The 16,517-nt window shown below is 39.0% G+C and overlaps 1 protein-coding gene across 1 annotated transcript in view; it reads left to right on the top strand.

The window, feature by feature from the left end:
- MDGA2 (MAM domain containing glycosylphosphatidylinositol anchor 2) overlaps nucleotides 1–16,517 on the top strand; it is a 624,733-nt gene that overhangs the window by 566,525 nt on the left and 41,691 nt on the right. Inside the window, exon 11 of the mRNA XM_081938341.1 lies at nucleotides 4,317–4,494. Within this exon, the coding sequence (XP_081794467.1) occupies nucleotides 4,317–4,494 (178 nt within the window). The remainder of the gene's footprint in view (nucleotides 1–4,316; nucleotides 4,495–16,517) is intronic.

The following is a 16,517-nucleotide window of genomic DNA, read 5'->3' as shown; positions in this document are numbered from 1 at the left end:
TTAATTAATTTTAATTGCATCCAATAAAGTACATTAAAATTGAAGTTTTTGATGCAACCAAGTCCATTTCTTTGTCTTGGTTTCACCACTTTTGGGAAGATAACAGTGGAACATTATTGAAGGGTTACGTATGACCCACAATCTGAAAAAGATTACCTTTCTAATTAAGAGCTTTGAAAATACGTATTTTTCTAAAACACCACACTTAGAAAAATAAATATATCAAATTAAATAAAATTTATATTACAAATTATACCTTGTACAAAATTATCTTTAAAGGGTGCATCAACGAAACAAAAAATCTGATGTATATTTCATGATATAACATCAAAATTGTATACAGAAAAAAAAAAGATCTGGAAAACAGTTTGAAGAGATTACTCCAAGTTTTCTTTCTTGCCCTTTTGTTGAAAAGGCCTAAATCATATTTTTACAACAGTTTATTGCTGCAAATCTGGTGCTGATTCATCCTACTGGTGTTGTGAACTAAAGTCTTTTGTCATCACCCGTGTACAAAAATTCACAATTCTTTAAGTCTTGGTAAGTTTCAGATATTGAGCACACAGTCTGTTAGAAAATAGACATTCTTAACCCACAACACGTGCTTTAAAACCTTGTTAACAGTCCTGTGGATTTCAGCGGCGGTGAATAATAGGACAAGTCCAGGCCCTGTGAATTAATGAACTCCTGAATTACATTTGTAACAGCAGTTATTTGCAACCAACGTTTATTAAAGATTCTCTGAGGTGTTAATATATTCGGATCAAAATGACCCTGGCAGAGAAAATTATTTAATATCCTATAAATTCACTTACTGTGGTATGAAGGAATAAAAATAGAGAGACTCATAAGATGCAGGGCAAAAACTAAATTAGGCATCTCCAACAAAGAGTTGTCTAACCTCTGCTACATTCAGGGAAGAGTAGCCCAGAATATCTTAGTGAAATTGGAAGATGCTGTTTGTCACCTTTAAAGCTCTTCATGGCTTAGGACCAGGTTATCTGAGGGACCGTCTTTTACCCGACCCATCAGAGTGAGGAGGCATGGAATGTTGCATATCCCATCCCCAAAAGAGATACACCTGGTGGAACCCAAAAGAAGGGCCTTCTCTGTGGTGGCTCCTTCTCTCTGTAACATCATTCCACATAGATTAGAATGACCCCCACTCTAACACTCTTCCAGAAAGCGTGGAAGACCTGGTTCTGTTAGCGGGCCTGGGGAACACAGAGCAGGGTGTAGCACATTATATGACTGGTGTAATCTGCTGTCACCGGGGTAGGGGTTATTTTGTTATATTGTACTATATTAATTTATTTGTACTTTTTGTTAGTTTTTTTATTGTTTTAAATGTGGTTTTATATTCTGTAAACCGCCTCCAGTCGCCATGGGAGAATAAGTGGCAATATAAATTAAATAAATGAACAAATAAACCATGTAAATCAGCTGGGTGACCTTGAGCCAGCCAATCTCTCTCAGACCATCCCACTTCACGGAGCTGTTGTGGGGAAAATAGGAGGAGAAAGATGTGTTGGATATGCTTGCCACTTTGAGTTATTTGCATAAATAATAAAGGCAAGATACAAGTAAGTAAATGATCAATGTTCAAAAACCTAGGACTTGACCTTTTTCAATTATGGTCCTGCTTCTTTGGAATAGTTTAAGCCCTATGCCACCCTCTCTTACAACATTCTTGGACACCGATTCAGAAAGCCACTTGGGGATCAATAAGGTCATGCTACCCAAAAGCGTGAGTAGGAGGCTGTTCGAGCTGGCAATGAGGAGGTGGCAGTGGCGGCAGGCCATTCAGGCCAGCAATGAGGAGGCAGTGGCAGGCTGTTCTGGCTGGCAATGAGGAGAAGGCAGCGGCAGCAGGCCAGTGTCTCAGAGTGGAGAGCAGCTCACCGCTGTTGATGCGAAGCTGCATTAACAAAGGCTGAGAGTTGCGGCAGGAGGCGAGGGCTGCCCTGAGCACAAATGTACTACGACAAAGGCAGAATGCTATTGCTATGCAAAGGCTCACCAGGCAGGGAGCTGGGACATGTGGGAGGCTGGGGGCAAGACAGGCAAGCGGGCTGAGCTGCGGGGGCCATGTGGTTGAAGCTAGTGAGCAAGAGAGCCAGACAGCAGAAGCAGCTGTGCCACAGGCACTGACCAAGGTGGGCGAGGCAAGATAAGGAGTGGCTGGAACTCCTGGGAGGGGAGGGGCCAGCCAGTGTTGGGATCAGCCGGTTCTCCTAACTGTGCAAAAAGTTAACTGGTTCACCCAAACCAGTGCAAACCGGCTGAACCCCACCTCTCCTATTTTCCATATATAATAGCATCAGTTGGTGTCTTCAGTTCTGTGCCAATCAATATTTTCATATTTCTAATCATGCATGCAAGAGGGCTGAATGCCAAATTAAATGGAAAAAAGAAGCTATATCCTTCATGTGTATCGCAGTGTAAACTTTATCAAGTTTATCAACATACAATTAGTAACCACATGTGATTTTAGAAACTGAATAAAACACATTGGTAGAGAGTATAAACTCTGGGGGAAGCTAATACAATCCATTTTGAAAACTTTTAAGGCATTATATCAACTCCTCTTCAAAAGAAAATAATGACTTCTGGATTTTGAGTTAATGCAAGTATATCAATTAAACACAGCAGTTGGACGAACAAATTAATCTATGGGCCAAGAAACCCTTGTAATTTGGAGAAGAGTGGCTGGCTGTTGATATGATTTGTGTAGATCAGCCTTCCCAAACCTGGCAACCTTTACAAGTATTTCTACTGTCATGCTGGCTATGTATTCTGTGTTCTGTAATCCAAAATATCTGAAAAGTGTGGGGCTAAAAAAAGCAAGTATAGAAAAAAGTCCAGTGGAAATACTGCCAATGAATTAGAAATGCCACATTTACATCTTGAAGATACTATATGTGGTATTTGCATACCTTCAACAATGAACTTTGAGATGTAGTATCTATATGGGGTTAGGGAGAATATCTATTCTTAATGATAGAGTGATTCCTCCAGCTAAAGGATATGGAGTGGAAAGATTTTATAGGTTCTACCTTTTGTTCTTATGGATCAAATTTCACAAATGGAATTGTTTTGTCTGGCTTGCACTTTGGTTCCTTGTACAAATTAACATGGAACAAAGCAGTTGCTGAATGAGTTTATTTCTTTTAGAAGAATACATACACAGCCATTTCTTTCTTTATTGGCAAATCTATAATAATAAGTTACATTGGTGTTCTTCCTATATCAGACTGAAGAACACATTCCATCACTGAAAGACAAAAAGTGCCAAGAACGCTTAAAATATATGAAAAATATTGAATGGGTTGCCTCACATTTATTTTCTAGTAACATTGACAGAACAAAGAAACTGCTGCCCTGAATCAATGTTTATGCTTCCATTTGTAATAAGATTGGAAATAAGGAGAAAAAAATCAGCTTAGGTAGAACAATATAAAAGAAGGAATATATAGCAGGAGGAAGATCAAAAATTGTAAACCAGTAAATATGTTTGTGTGTAAAATTACTGTACTTAAAATGATGACAAATATTTCCCAACATATTTGTTTGGTCCCCATTTATTTCAAAGGGTGTTTCCCAAAACAACAACAATATTGTGGGTTTTGTTGATCTACTTATATTTAATTCAACCTTTCTTATATGTGTTCAACACCACTTGCTGTTGCTCTGGTTCCGATCAGGTATTCTCATCCCTGATTGAGAAAAATAAACGGAACTAAAAGGACAAAATCATTCAGTGGTCTTATATCCATTCTCAAAAATTAGTTCACCAAAGTCTGGTGAGAATTAATAATTTCATCTATGTTTGCTTGTTTATTGTTGCATATGTCATCATGGGAATTTGCATGATGGCGTGTGTCCAGTGGTGGGATTCAAATAATTTAACAACTGGTTCTCTGCCTAAATGACTAGCTGGGTGACTTGGTGGTATTGTGACTTGGTGGGTGTGGCCAACTCAACGTCACTCACATTGATGGGTGCTTCGCCTTAGCTGTTACAATGTAATAAGCATTAACTGGAGAGGCAGTTTCTATAAGCAGGGCAATAAAGATTAGGCTAGAAACAACACCAGAATGTTTCCTTCCTGCCTTCCCTACAGGATTAGCCCTGTAAAGTGGGGGTGGGGGTGGGGAAACAAAAAGAGATTTCTTCTAATGACTGGTACTCCAGTCTACTTAGAAAGTTAACAACCGGTTCTCCCGAATAGGTGCGAACTGACTGAATCCCACCACTGCCTGTGTCTCCTGAAAAAAAAAAATCACCAACTCCTGTTTCCCTGTGTCTTTTTCTAGGCTGGACAGCAACGCTGGTGGGAACAGGAAATTACTGTGAATGGGAAGATCCAGAAAGGAGAATTAATAACCTACAACTTGACAGAACTCATCAAGCCTGAGGCTTATGAAGTTCGCCTGACACCAGTCACAATTTTTGGAGATGGAGATGCAACCATTCGTGTAATCAAGTACAGTGGTAAGGGGAGAAATCAGAGTTTTCCTTTTGGAAGAGAGAGAGAATGAGAGAAAGAGAGAGACAGAGACAGAGGGGGGGGGGGGGCTTGGGAACATAACTCCCAAAGTCCAACTTCCAGCCTTCCAAATCTTGATGGAAGAGGTTGGGGCATCTTGGATTCTTACAGGGCTCTACTCTAGTCTGATAAATTGTCCCTCCTATTAGTTTTTTTTAAAAAAATTGTTAATGTGCAAAACAGAAGCAAGCAATTCCTGGAAAGATTCATCTTTTAGGAATTGAACTCTTATAATCATACATATATATTCATGTCAGAGTAAACAATTAAATCATCCATAAGTCTATTATTATATTAAAGTATAAGCTGTTCAGTTGAAAATGGAAATTAAACATGTAAACCTGTCCATGGAATTCACATTCCTTAGTAGTCTTTGAAACAATCTGCCAGGAAAATGTTCAAATACAGAAATATTATGTATTAGGTGTATTATGACAACACACTGTTTCATACATTGTTGTTGTGGTGTTGGTTTTTGCTCACTAAGATTCTCCCTTGCTTTTTTTAGGAGCTCATGAAATTCATTCAACCTTGACTTTCCCAGTTTTTATTATTGTATCCACCCATTCATTCATTCTTCATTTGTTTTGCTATACTGTCCTCGTTAATTCTGTCTATATGGGAAACTGCTGATATATCTTTTGCACTGTCCCTTATTTTAGTATTCAATTCATATTTATTGATTACACATTCATTCTTAACCCAATTTATTCTTGTTTTACAACACACGCTTCTTAAGTATCTCATTCCCACTGCATCCAATTTACTTTTATGTTTATGGTAACAAACCCAACTTTCATTCCCATATAACAAAACATGCTCTTACACGTTGTCATTTTCGTTTCTTTCAACAGTTAGAACATGCTAACTTTCTAACCGCATTTTCATATTTTAAAATTTCTCCTTCTACATCACTATTTTTATAAAACCGTCTACACAAATTCGTCTGCTTCATCTGTCCTTCCAGATCAAAACTTGCAACTGGTTACACCATTTCCCCTATTAAACACAACTTGTATCTTTGATGCATTGATATTCAGTTCCACATCACATTGTGCAATCTAACATATTGAAAAACTATTTTGGTTCTCTGTCAGTGATACAGCATTCACATCCCCAACTACTATACCTTTTATATAGCCAAGAGGATGTTGCACATACTTCAGAAAGGTAGTTAGAAAGGAATTCAGGCTCGAAGGGGACGCTAAAAGGAACAAAAAGGGGTCTTTTAGCTCTATCAATATAAAAAATAAGGGATGGGTGTGCTGCCAAGAGAGTATGATGGGATAGTAAGAGATGATAAGGAACATGCATGGCTTTTCAACTCCTACTTTGTTTCGGAGTTCTCCCCAGAGGACATAATGTGGTTCTATGTTCAAATGAAATTAAGTGAGTAGGGGATTGTAGGTAAATAAAAAGGTGATTAGGAAGCACTTTGGTACCATAAAGAGGTTAAGTCTCCAGATTGAAACAAATTACAGCTGATAGCCCTGAAGGATCTGGTGGATATCATTCTGGAGTTCGTTTCTGTAATGTCCAAGAAACTATGTGAGAATTGATCTAGTGCCAAATGACCAGAGAAGGTCAAATATTTCTGTCTTCACACAGGGGAAAAAGAGGTCACTGATAACTACAAACTGGTCGTCTTCTTGATGTTGACCTGCTATAGTGTAACAACCTTGTTTACACACTGCCTGTCTAATGTAAAACTGCATTGCTTTCCCCAAAGTTAGCTTACTGTCTCCTTTTCATCCATTTTTGCCAGACTTCTTCCCAAGCATACTTGGGAATAATTTATTTTTAAATTTATTTTTCGTTGCTATTTCTTTGCAGACTGCATTCCATAACAGCTTAAATAGTTAATGTCATTGTCCATTTTCTCAATCAATTTTGTTGTTTTTCCTCTTTGTTTATGAAAACAGTAATGGTATTCGTTCAGTTGTCAAGCACAAGAGGCAATCTGCATGCATACCTTAAACAAGTGATTTTCTAAATTAAGTAATAGCAGATTCCAGCAATAATTTATCAAGTTAACCCTTGAAAATGAGACTTTTTGCAGTGGTTAATAATCAAGAATATGTCAGCCCGAGGAGGAGGAGCCAATGTCGCGATGAGACAACATGCAATCTCAATGCTCTGAGATCGCCATCGATACTTTTGCTACTGGGTGGTCCAAACGGACCTAAACCATCCCGCCGAGACAGTGAACAGGAAGAATACGTCTTGCTGATCTCAGGGACATCACAAAGTCCCTGATCGATCCAAGAGAAGTTCTTCAAGCCAGCGACAAAAAATCCAGCCATTAGGCTGATGAAGTCGGGGTGGCTCCAAAACGGAAGGATATGGAAAGAGAAAATGTTTCCAGCTGGTGAGGAATTTTTACCATTTTAAAAGAGACCACCTATAAAAAACTTACAATTAATTTAAATTGGAGAACAGAAGAAATAAGCAGCGGAATTAAATTTGGAATGGTTTTGGACAGTGGGTTATCTTACTTTTTAAATGCTATCTTCATGGTTGGAATTTATGCAAGCCTTTTAAAATGAATGGATTAAATTTTCTTCTATTTTTTTTTCTTGTATTATTCTTTGTAATCTATGGACTAAAATTCTCCTCTTTCATTACTGGGTTGTTCTTCTAACTCATTCAAGAATCGGACTTTTTTTAAAACTTCAAATACAAAAAAGATACAAAAAGAAACAAAGAAAATTGCAACAATAACACTGCTACTTGGAAGCTGGAGGTTTGTGTATTAGAAACGAAACACTCTTACTTTTTTCACTGATTATCTTGGCTTGGGACTCGAAAGTCTCACTGCTTGTTTATAGAGAGTGATAAGAAGAAAAGCATACAGATGTCCCTTTGAAGTATATCTTTAACCAGAGAAAGGTGAAAATAAAACGTTATTGTAAATCTATGCTTAATCTTGTTAAAACCTTTCAAGCTAGAGCAGCAGTGTTTGTTAGCTTGAGATAATGGCATCATTTCATCAGCAGAAAGAATTTTTTAAGTCTGCAAAAGATATTGTCAGAAATACAGAAATTATCAAATACATATGAGAGGATAGAGAAGAAGATGGAAGACTTAGAGCATCTAACAGCAAAATGTGATGAAGAAGTTGGAGATGTTTAGCAAGTGGAAAAAGTGGTGGTTAAAATCCTAAAAATCGAAGAGGAAAATGAATATAAAGAAATTAAAATTGCTGATATTTATGGTGATTGGTTTGTCTCTGAAAATAGAAAATGGAAAGAGTGGAATACTGAAAGATGAATTAAATGGAGGGGAAATCTACCCCAGATGGCAAGATACAGAAGAAGAAAAAAGCAAAAGAATTTATGGATTTAAAGAGAGAAATTTTATTAGCAATATCATTGATAACACTACCGACAATCAAAGGAGCTCGTTTTCACTGGCAGAGCATGCGGGCCACCACAGGCACCCCTGAATGAGTGATGTTGAGCTGGCCATGCCCATCCTGGCCATACCCACCTCAGCACCCAAGATCAAACACAACCCTGATGCGCCCTTCAGGGAAATTGAGTTTGACACCCCTGGCTTAGAATAGAGCAATTAGTGGACCTTCTGGGCCATTACCCGATTACCCAGTCATAGGTCGTGTTTGTATTTTCTTTTGTGTTTCTGGAACTATTTTTCTCACAATTCCAAGTTTTGCCCCATATCTGAATTCAGTCTTGCTTTTCGTAGCTTCTCTCTCTACACCAAATCTGGTCCTGTTGTTTCAATTTCTGGAGTTATAAAGTCCTGAGCAATTTTACATAATTTCTTTCCCACATTATATTTCTTTGGAAAGAATAAAAAAGTGTATTACTACAGCAAATCTGACCCAAAAGGGAAAAAAAACCCCTTTCAATATAATGAGTTCCTTTTGAGCTAGGGTATTTCTTGATAATAAAAGATTAGAAAACTTGTTCTTGGTTGGTTTATTCCAGGAACAGAAGATTTGACTTAATATCCCTCTTGAGTATGAATAGTGAAAATATGGGCGATTAGAGAGAATTTGCTTTTTAATTTAACTCCCCTCTTTTCAATACTGCTGATGTAAATGAGTAAGTAGAACAATCTTAAAGCTTTACTACTTAAGAAACATCAGTTGCAATTTTAATGTTCCAATCTTCTGCTTAGAGCTGGTGCTTGATGTAAATAAGTAAAAACTGAGAGGAATGTTGATCACAAACACAATTGTGCATCTCTATTATATTTAAAAAGAATTCATTAGATGCTTAAGTAAGTCCTAGTATTTTCAATACAGTTGGGAACTAAGTTATAAACTTACTATTTTTTTTTCTCTACCTTCATTAGAAAACCTGGATTTTTGCAAAGCCCAAATTCTGATCCTTTTCAGGGCCTCTGGATCTGCTGGTGCACATAAACTCAAGATTTTTCTTTCTACTATTTTATTTTATTTTGTATTAGTTTATAAAATACAAAAGAAATAGTGGGAAAATAAGGGAGGGGAAAGGGAAAGGGAAAGGGGTGTCAAACTGGCAGTCCAGATGCATCACGTACAGGCCACGCACACCCCAGCTCTGCAAAGGCAAAAAAGGTCATGTGATGTCATGTGATGCAATCAAATTTGACACTTCTTCTTGTTGTTATTTGTGAAATTGTGTCCAACCCATTGCAACCGCACAAACAACATTCCTTCAGGCCTTCCTGTCCTCTGCCATCCTCTGGATTCCATTTCAGCTCACACCTACTGCTTCGGTGACTCCAGCCAGCCACCTTGCTCAGTAGTAGTAACTGTGAAAGGGATCTTGGAGTCCTAGTGGACAAACATTTAAATATGAGCCAGCTGTGTGCAGCAGCTGCCAAAAAAGCCAACACAGTTCTAGGCTGCATCAACAGAGGGATAGAATCAAGATCACGTGAAGTGTTAATATCACTTTATAATGCCTTGGTAAGGCCACACTTGGAATACTGCATTCAGTTTTGGTCGCCACGATGTAAAAAAGATGTGGAAACTCTAGAAAGACTGCAGAGAAGAGCAACAAAGATGATTAGGGGACTGGAGGCTAAAACATATGAAGAACGGTTGCAGGAACTAGGTATGTCTAGCTTAAGAGAAAGAAGGACTAGGGGAGACATGATAGCAGTGTTCCAATATCTCAGGGGTTGCCACAAAGAAGAGGGAGTCAAGCTATTCTCCAAGGCACCTGAGGGTAGAACAAGAAGCAATGGGTGGAAACTAATCAAGGAGAGAAGCAACTTAGAACTGAGGAGAAACTTCCTGACAGTTAGAACAATTAGTAAGTGGAACAACTTGCCTCCAGAAGTTGTGAATGCCCCAACACTGGAAGTCTTTAAGAAGATGTTGGATAGCTATTTGTCTGAAACGGTATAGGGTTTCCTGCCTAGGCAGGGGGTTGGACTAGAAGACTCCAAGATCCCTTCCAACTCTACTATTGTATTGTATTGTAACCTCATTCTCTGTTGTCCCCTTCTTCTTTTGCCCTCAATTGTTCCCAGCATGAGGCTCTTCTCCAGTGAGTCCTTTGTTCTCATTAGGTGGCCGAAGTATTTGAGTTTCATTTTCAGGATCTGGCCTTCTAAAGAGCAGTCAGGGTTGATCTCCTCTAGGACTGACCAGTTTGATTGCCTTGCAGTCCAAGGGACTCACAGGAGTGTCCTCCAGCACCATAGTTCAAAGACCTCAATTCTTTGGCGCTCAGCCTTTCTTATGGTCCAACTTTCACAGCCATACATTGTAACTGGGAAAAACGCAAAAAGAAAAAACAAAGAAAAGGCGATGACCTCCCTAACTCCTTTTGGTGCAGTAAAATAAGACAATAGCATCAAACCTCATTTTTTTTACTTTTACATAATAATATAAACTAGCAATTTCTATAACAACAAAGCTATCTAATTGGCAAAACCCAAGCTTAGTAAAATCTCAAGCCCTTTCTCACACATTCTACGATTTCTTTTCCATGCTGCCTGATAAGGCAGCCTTTCCAGAGAGAAAGAGGGGTGGGGAAACTGATTGTAATTTAATAATCATAAAACAGACTGCACCAAATAGCCACCCCAAACCCTCCATATGCAGACTACACAACAATTTACCATTTCTCAAGTGCTGCTATCTGAGCCTACCACTTTTTCAACCATCTCATAGCATTTATGACTTCCCACTTGGTACATTTTTCTTTGGCCACTGACATTGATAGAATTGTTTCAATTCTACTTGTTTTCATGATTAAGCCTATAACTTTAATTTCCTATATGTATTGACCATTCCATAAGATCAGAGCAACTTAATTCGGATCTATTGTTATCCTTCCTTTTGGTGTCATTTATCATTTATTCGCTGATCATCATGGCTTTAGTCCATCAAAGTTTTCACAAAACATTTTACTATTAAGTAAAACTACCTTGTGAGAATTATCACACCTAACAGAATAACACAGTAGGAAGGGACCTTGGAGGTCTTCTAGTCCAACCCCTGCTCAAGCAGGAGACCCTGTACCATTCCAGACAAATGGCTGCCCAGTCTCCTCTTAAAAGCCTCCAGTGATGGTACAACCGCAACTTCTGAAGGCAAGCCGTTCCATTGGTTAATTGTTCTCAGTGTTAGGAAATTTCTCCTTAGTTCTAAGTTGCTTCTTTCCTTGGTTAGTTTCCATCCAACTTGTCTTGGCTAGTCTTCTGGGACTTTGGAAGGTAGGTTGATCCCCTCTTCTTTGTGTACTATAGGACTCATATAAAGCTAGTATTCATCAGCTAAGTCACTTTCTGGCTAATATACCACAAATAAAAATGAAGCAGATTTTTCATGTTCATCTTTGCAAACCAGGATATCTAATCTAGAGACTATATTGCAATCCAATATATTTTGGCAACATCCCACCAACTGAGGAGGTTCAAAAAGAGTGCTGGCATATTTTCATGTTCTGAACTCACTAATTTATTCATATATAAATATACTATCAATACAAGTAAACATTTTTAAGTCTTTACAAATGAGACACATGGAAGTCCAAATTATCTTCTATTAGCATCCCTGAAGGAGAGACTCCATCCTTAAATTCATATCTTTTTATATGTCTATATACATTGGTGGGACTCAAATAATTGAACAACTGGTTCACTGCCCTAGTCAGGTAGGCATGGCTCAGTGTTCATATGACTCGGTGGGCATAGTCAACTCAACAATCACTCACATCGATGGGCACTTCGCTTTAGCTGTTACAATGCAATAAGGGTCAACCCGAGCAGCAGTTTCTGTAAGCAGGACAATAATGATTAGGCTAGAAACAACCCCAGAATGTTTCCTTCCTGCCTTCCTTACAGGATTAGCTCTGTAAAGTGGGGGGGGAGGAGATTTCTTCCCACAACTGGTACCCCGAACTGCTTAGAAAGTTAATAACCAGTTGTTTCAAATAGGTGTGAACTGGCTGAATCCCACCACTGCATATGTATAACTTTACCAATTACATAGATTGTGAACATTATGTCCTTAAGGAAATTATGGAAAGAGACTTTTGGTGGCCAGAGACAGCACTTAACATTTTATGGAAGAGCCATGAGTCAGAGCAGAGATATATGTCCCCAAACAGTAAGTACTGTGCTTGCATAGTCCCCAAGTTATTTATCTGAAGTTTAACAAGATTGATCCATTCCACAGGGATATGCCTACAAATCATGGCATATCATGAACATTTGCACTTTTATTACACTTTTAGATACAGTGACAATCTTGAAAGCTACGTAACATGATATTTAATAATAAAATGAACATTTACACTTTTTAAAAAAATATTTAAAGATGTCTGAAATCATTCATGTGACACTACAGCTCTTCCAAATTTCATCTGACACAGAATATTAGGCACAGAAATTGAGGTTTACAAACTGAGTTAGACTTCACACCCGAGTCAAGATTTTCTTCTGCATCATGTTAAAAAGGAAAACTTTCTTGCATGCATCTTTTATAACATTATAGAAAACCAAAGTCTCTTAACTTTTAATATATCCAAATCTACAGTCTAAGCGTCGCTGGAACGATGGCAGAAATGGAGGAATACTGCAATACTGCATTTTAACCACTGTGCCATCACAGCTTCTGTTGTTTCTATCCCACTTTTATTACTATTTATTTATTTTTAATAAATAACTCATATAAGTGAACATATGCAATACTCCTTCCTCCTCCTATTTTCCCCACAACAACAACTTTGTGAGGTGAGTTGTGCTGAGAGAGGGGGTTGGGGAGAGAGAGGGACTAGGCCACTCTCATACCCAGTTGGCTTTCAGGAGAAATTAATAATATTCTTGATTAGAAGCATTCACAAGTTGCAGGACAGGGTTGAATGATATCCCAAATGTTCGGCACTACTGGGCAAACCTCCCATCCTTTAAAAATATGGGTCACACCCATTGCACCTATGTAAGAAAGGAGTTGATTTGATTGCCCAGTAGAGCCCATAATTTTGAGTTTGTTGACTCCGCTGTGGGAGAGGAGTCATTAAGTGTTGTGAATCCAAGATTCCAATTTGATCAAAAAACACACACAAAAAATGTCGAGCTGATGTTGCAGTGTCTAAGGAAATAATTGGGAGGTAGAAGAACAACTAAATAAATCCGTGAACATTTTTTCTCACTTGTTTTCTTTGCTAGAAAACAAAGATACAGTGACAATCTTGAAAGCTACATAACATGATATTTAATAATATCTCTTTGGGCTCCTGAGAGCTGTCTTCAAGCATCTACACCAAGCAGTCTTCCAACATGCTCCAGTTTTTCTCTCTGATCTTAGAAAGGCATTCGTGGTGGCATAAGAAGGGAGGAATTCACGCCCAGGGGGACATAACTTTTGAGATGAGGCTTTTGATGCTGATACTCATGATATGCCATCCCATTTGTTTTACAGATGTATAATATTTTCTAGGCTGAGAGCCCCATCTGGCTTTTGAGTGGTGTGCGTAGGGACCTTCTCCCCAAAAGCGACATATGGAAGTGAATTTGTGCTCAGCTGAAATTCAAAAACCACACACGGGTGCATGCATGCATGCTGACATGCACACACCCACACACCCACACACACCCACACACACACAAGCCAAAGAAGTGGAAGGAATATAGCGTACATCTGAGTAATTATATAACTGCACTGTAAGTTCTGAGTTGAATTCATTGGCTTATGGAAAGATGGATGATCCATGAGCTTCTATTTATTTTTGGACTCCAAGACTTATCATTCCATGCAACATGGCATAGTCAATGTTGGGAGATAGCAATAGCACTTAGACTTATATGCCACTTCACAGTGCTTTACAGCCCTCTCGGAGCAGTTTTTAGCAGTCTGCATCTTGCCTCCAACAATCTGGGTCCTTGTTTGACCAACCTCGGAAGGATGGAAGGTTGAATCAATCTTGAGCCAGTCAGAATCAAACTCATGGCAGTCAGCAGAATTAGCTTGCAATACCACATTCTAACCACTGTGCCACATGGCTCTTACAATACACAGTATATGTCTATGGAGAATCTCAATCATCCAGGTCATAGTTACCTCAAACATGCTATTTTCAAAAGGCATCTGGTTTAGAGAGATAGATAGAGAGGGTCATTGGTTTAAAAGAGGGATAAAAGAGGATGTCCATCTATGTTAGAATTAATAGAATAGAACCGAACAGAATAGAATAAGTTGGAAGGGACCTTGGAGGTCTTCTAGTCCAACCCCCTGCTTAGGCAGGAAATCCTACACCACTTCAGACAAATGGTTATTGTTCTGCTCCATCAGTGGCCTGCAGAGCTGGCAGCAGAGTCAGACAATGAGGAGGTTGGGGAGGAACATGAGCTAGCCTGGAATCTGGGGAAGGCTCAGACAAGGTCTCTGCGTTGGAGGCAGAGAGGGGGCCAGGGCCATCTGGGAGATATGTGTTGCCTCTGGAGCCCCCAGAGTCGGAAACTAGTAAGGAACAGGCTCCCCCTGTTCCCAGTGTGAGCATGCACAGAGCTGTCAGAAGGCAAGAACAGTTAAAACAGAAGGGATGACTCGGGAGTAAGGCTTGGAGGTGATTGGCCCTCTCACAGGACATAAAGGAGGAGCAAAGGCACATGAGTCTTTGCAGGAAGGAACTTGGTTCATGCTGGTCAGTTTACGTTCTGAAGCTCTGTTTTGATTCTTTGCTTTGTGCCAAGCTAATTGCTAATTAAATCTTTGGCAGTGTTTTCAAAGAAGATAAAGGTGGGTGCTTATCAGTCTTATTCCGAAGGACTTTGGCAGCCTCCTGTGGAACTCTTTCCAACTATTTGGGACTCATTTCTGGTTGTGAATAAATATAATTCACAGCTTTTGAAATGAAAAGAGGGTTTTGGGACCTAATCGTGTGCTTTTTATTGTATCAGGAAGCCTAGGTCAGAACAGTTATCCAACATCTTAAAAACTTCCATTGTTCACAGCATTCACAGCTTCTGTAGGCAAGTAGTTCCACTGATTAATTGTTCTAACCGTCAGGAAATTTCTCCCTAGTTCTAAGTTGCTTCTCTCCTTGATTAGTTTCCACCCATTGCTTCTTGTCCTACCTTCAGGTGCTTTGGAGAATAGCTTGACTCCCTCTTCTTTGTAGAACAGCCCTCTTTCAACAGAGGGGAAGGAATTGATACCACCTATCTCCTGGGACTTGCCAAGAAATTGAAGGAGGTGTGGATCTTAAAGGGATCTATACTATATATCTCAAAGATATAAAAGGCAATTGGACTGGGGGTTTTTTTCCCCTTGAGGAAGGGGAAGATAATTTGCTTCTCCTCCAAGAAGCTTCATCAGTTGCAACTGGATGGTGAGGGGATGGAAGGATAGGTACTGACAGGATGGCGGTGTTGGTGGGGGAAATGGAAGGATTGTTTCTCTGAGAACCATTGTGGCCACTTGGGAATTTATCTGTGCCCTCATGATCACCCAAATCAGAGTTCAAATGGTAGTGGAATCTTGTTGGAACTGCTGGCAAGTGCCAATTAGTTAAATCTATTCTTTGTAATATTTGGTCCTGTAATGTAACACTTACCTGCTCAAAAACACTGAAGAATCCCATGGCAATCCTTGAGTTTGCAGAAGAACTTTGAACTTAATGTGATGCTCTACGCGCAGGCTTTCTTCTTCTTCTTCTTTTCTTTTCCAAAACAAGCAGCTACCTTGCTTGCAGAATGACTCACCTTAGTTTGTGTCACTTCTATGTGCAATTATGACTTTATTTTTCAGGACATTAATGCTCTGATTCATGCTCTATACTGATAGATTGAAAAGAGAAGAGCAAAAGAAAAAAAGATTATTCAAATTCACAACTGGGTTGTAAACACTTAGCGAAGTCCTGCTTTCATCTAGCATTTCATTTGAATTCTTTCACAGTCAACTTTCATACTATCACTTGAGTTGATGTGGAGTCACTGCTGCAAAGCAGGTGTTAGCCAAATATTGCCTCCTATCATCTCTTCAGCCATACTGCAATCTCTCCTTTTGGGGGTCATAGAATGAAATCCTTTCTGAATGTATTCTAGAATAAGTGGATTAATGTATATGATTAGTTCTCCACTTCAATGAGTTACCATTCTCCCCTCAAAGCAATCAGTTCACTTTAAAGAATACAATTATGGTTACACTCAAAGAGATGTCACAAAAGGAACAAAGAATGGGATTGGGAGACGTTTAAGTGCATGCTAGTACAAACATTTTTCTGTGTGAAATAATACTTTTTAGAATGGAACAGTAGAGGACACTTCAGAAAACACTGCTTCAGAGGACACTGCTTCTGATGCAGTCATATAGAATATTTATTTATGGAACTTTTCCTCCCTCTCCCTCTCCCAGACTACTACTACTACGATGACTACTACTATTCTTCTTCTTCTTCTTCTTCTTCTTCTTCTTCTTCTTCTTCTTCTTCTTCTTCTTCTTCTTCTTCTTCTTCTTCTCTTCTTCTTTCTTCTTCTTCTTCTTCTTCTTCTTCTTCCTCCT

This window comes from Natrix helvetica (assembly GCF_964273705.1).
Source record: "Natrix helvetica genome assembly, chromosome: 1".
NCBI lineage: Eukaryota > Metazoa > Chordata > Lepidosauria > Squamata > Natricidae > Natrix > Natrix helvetica.
Note: the sequence above shows the minus strand (reverse complement) of the source record. Positions and strands in the feature narration are given on the sequence as shown.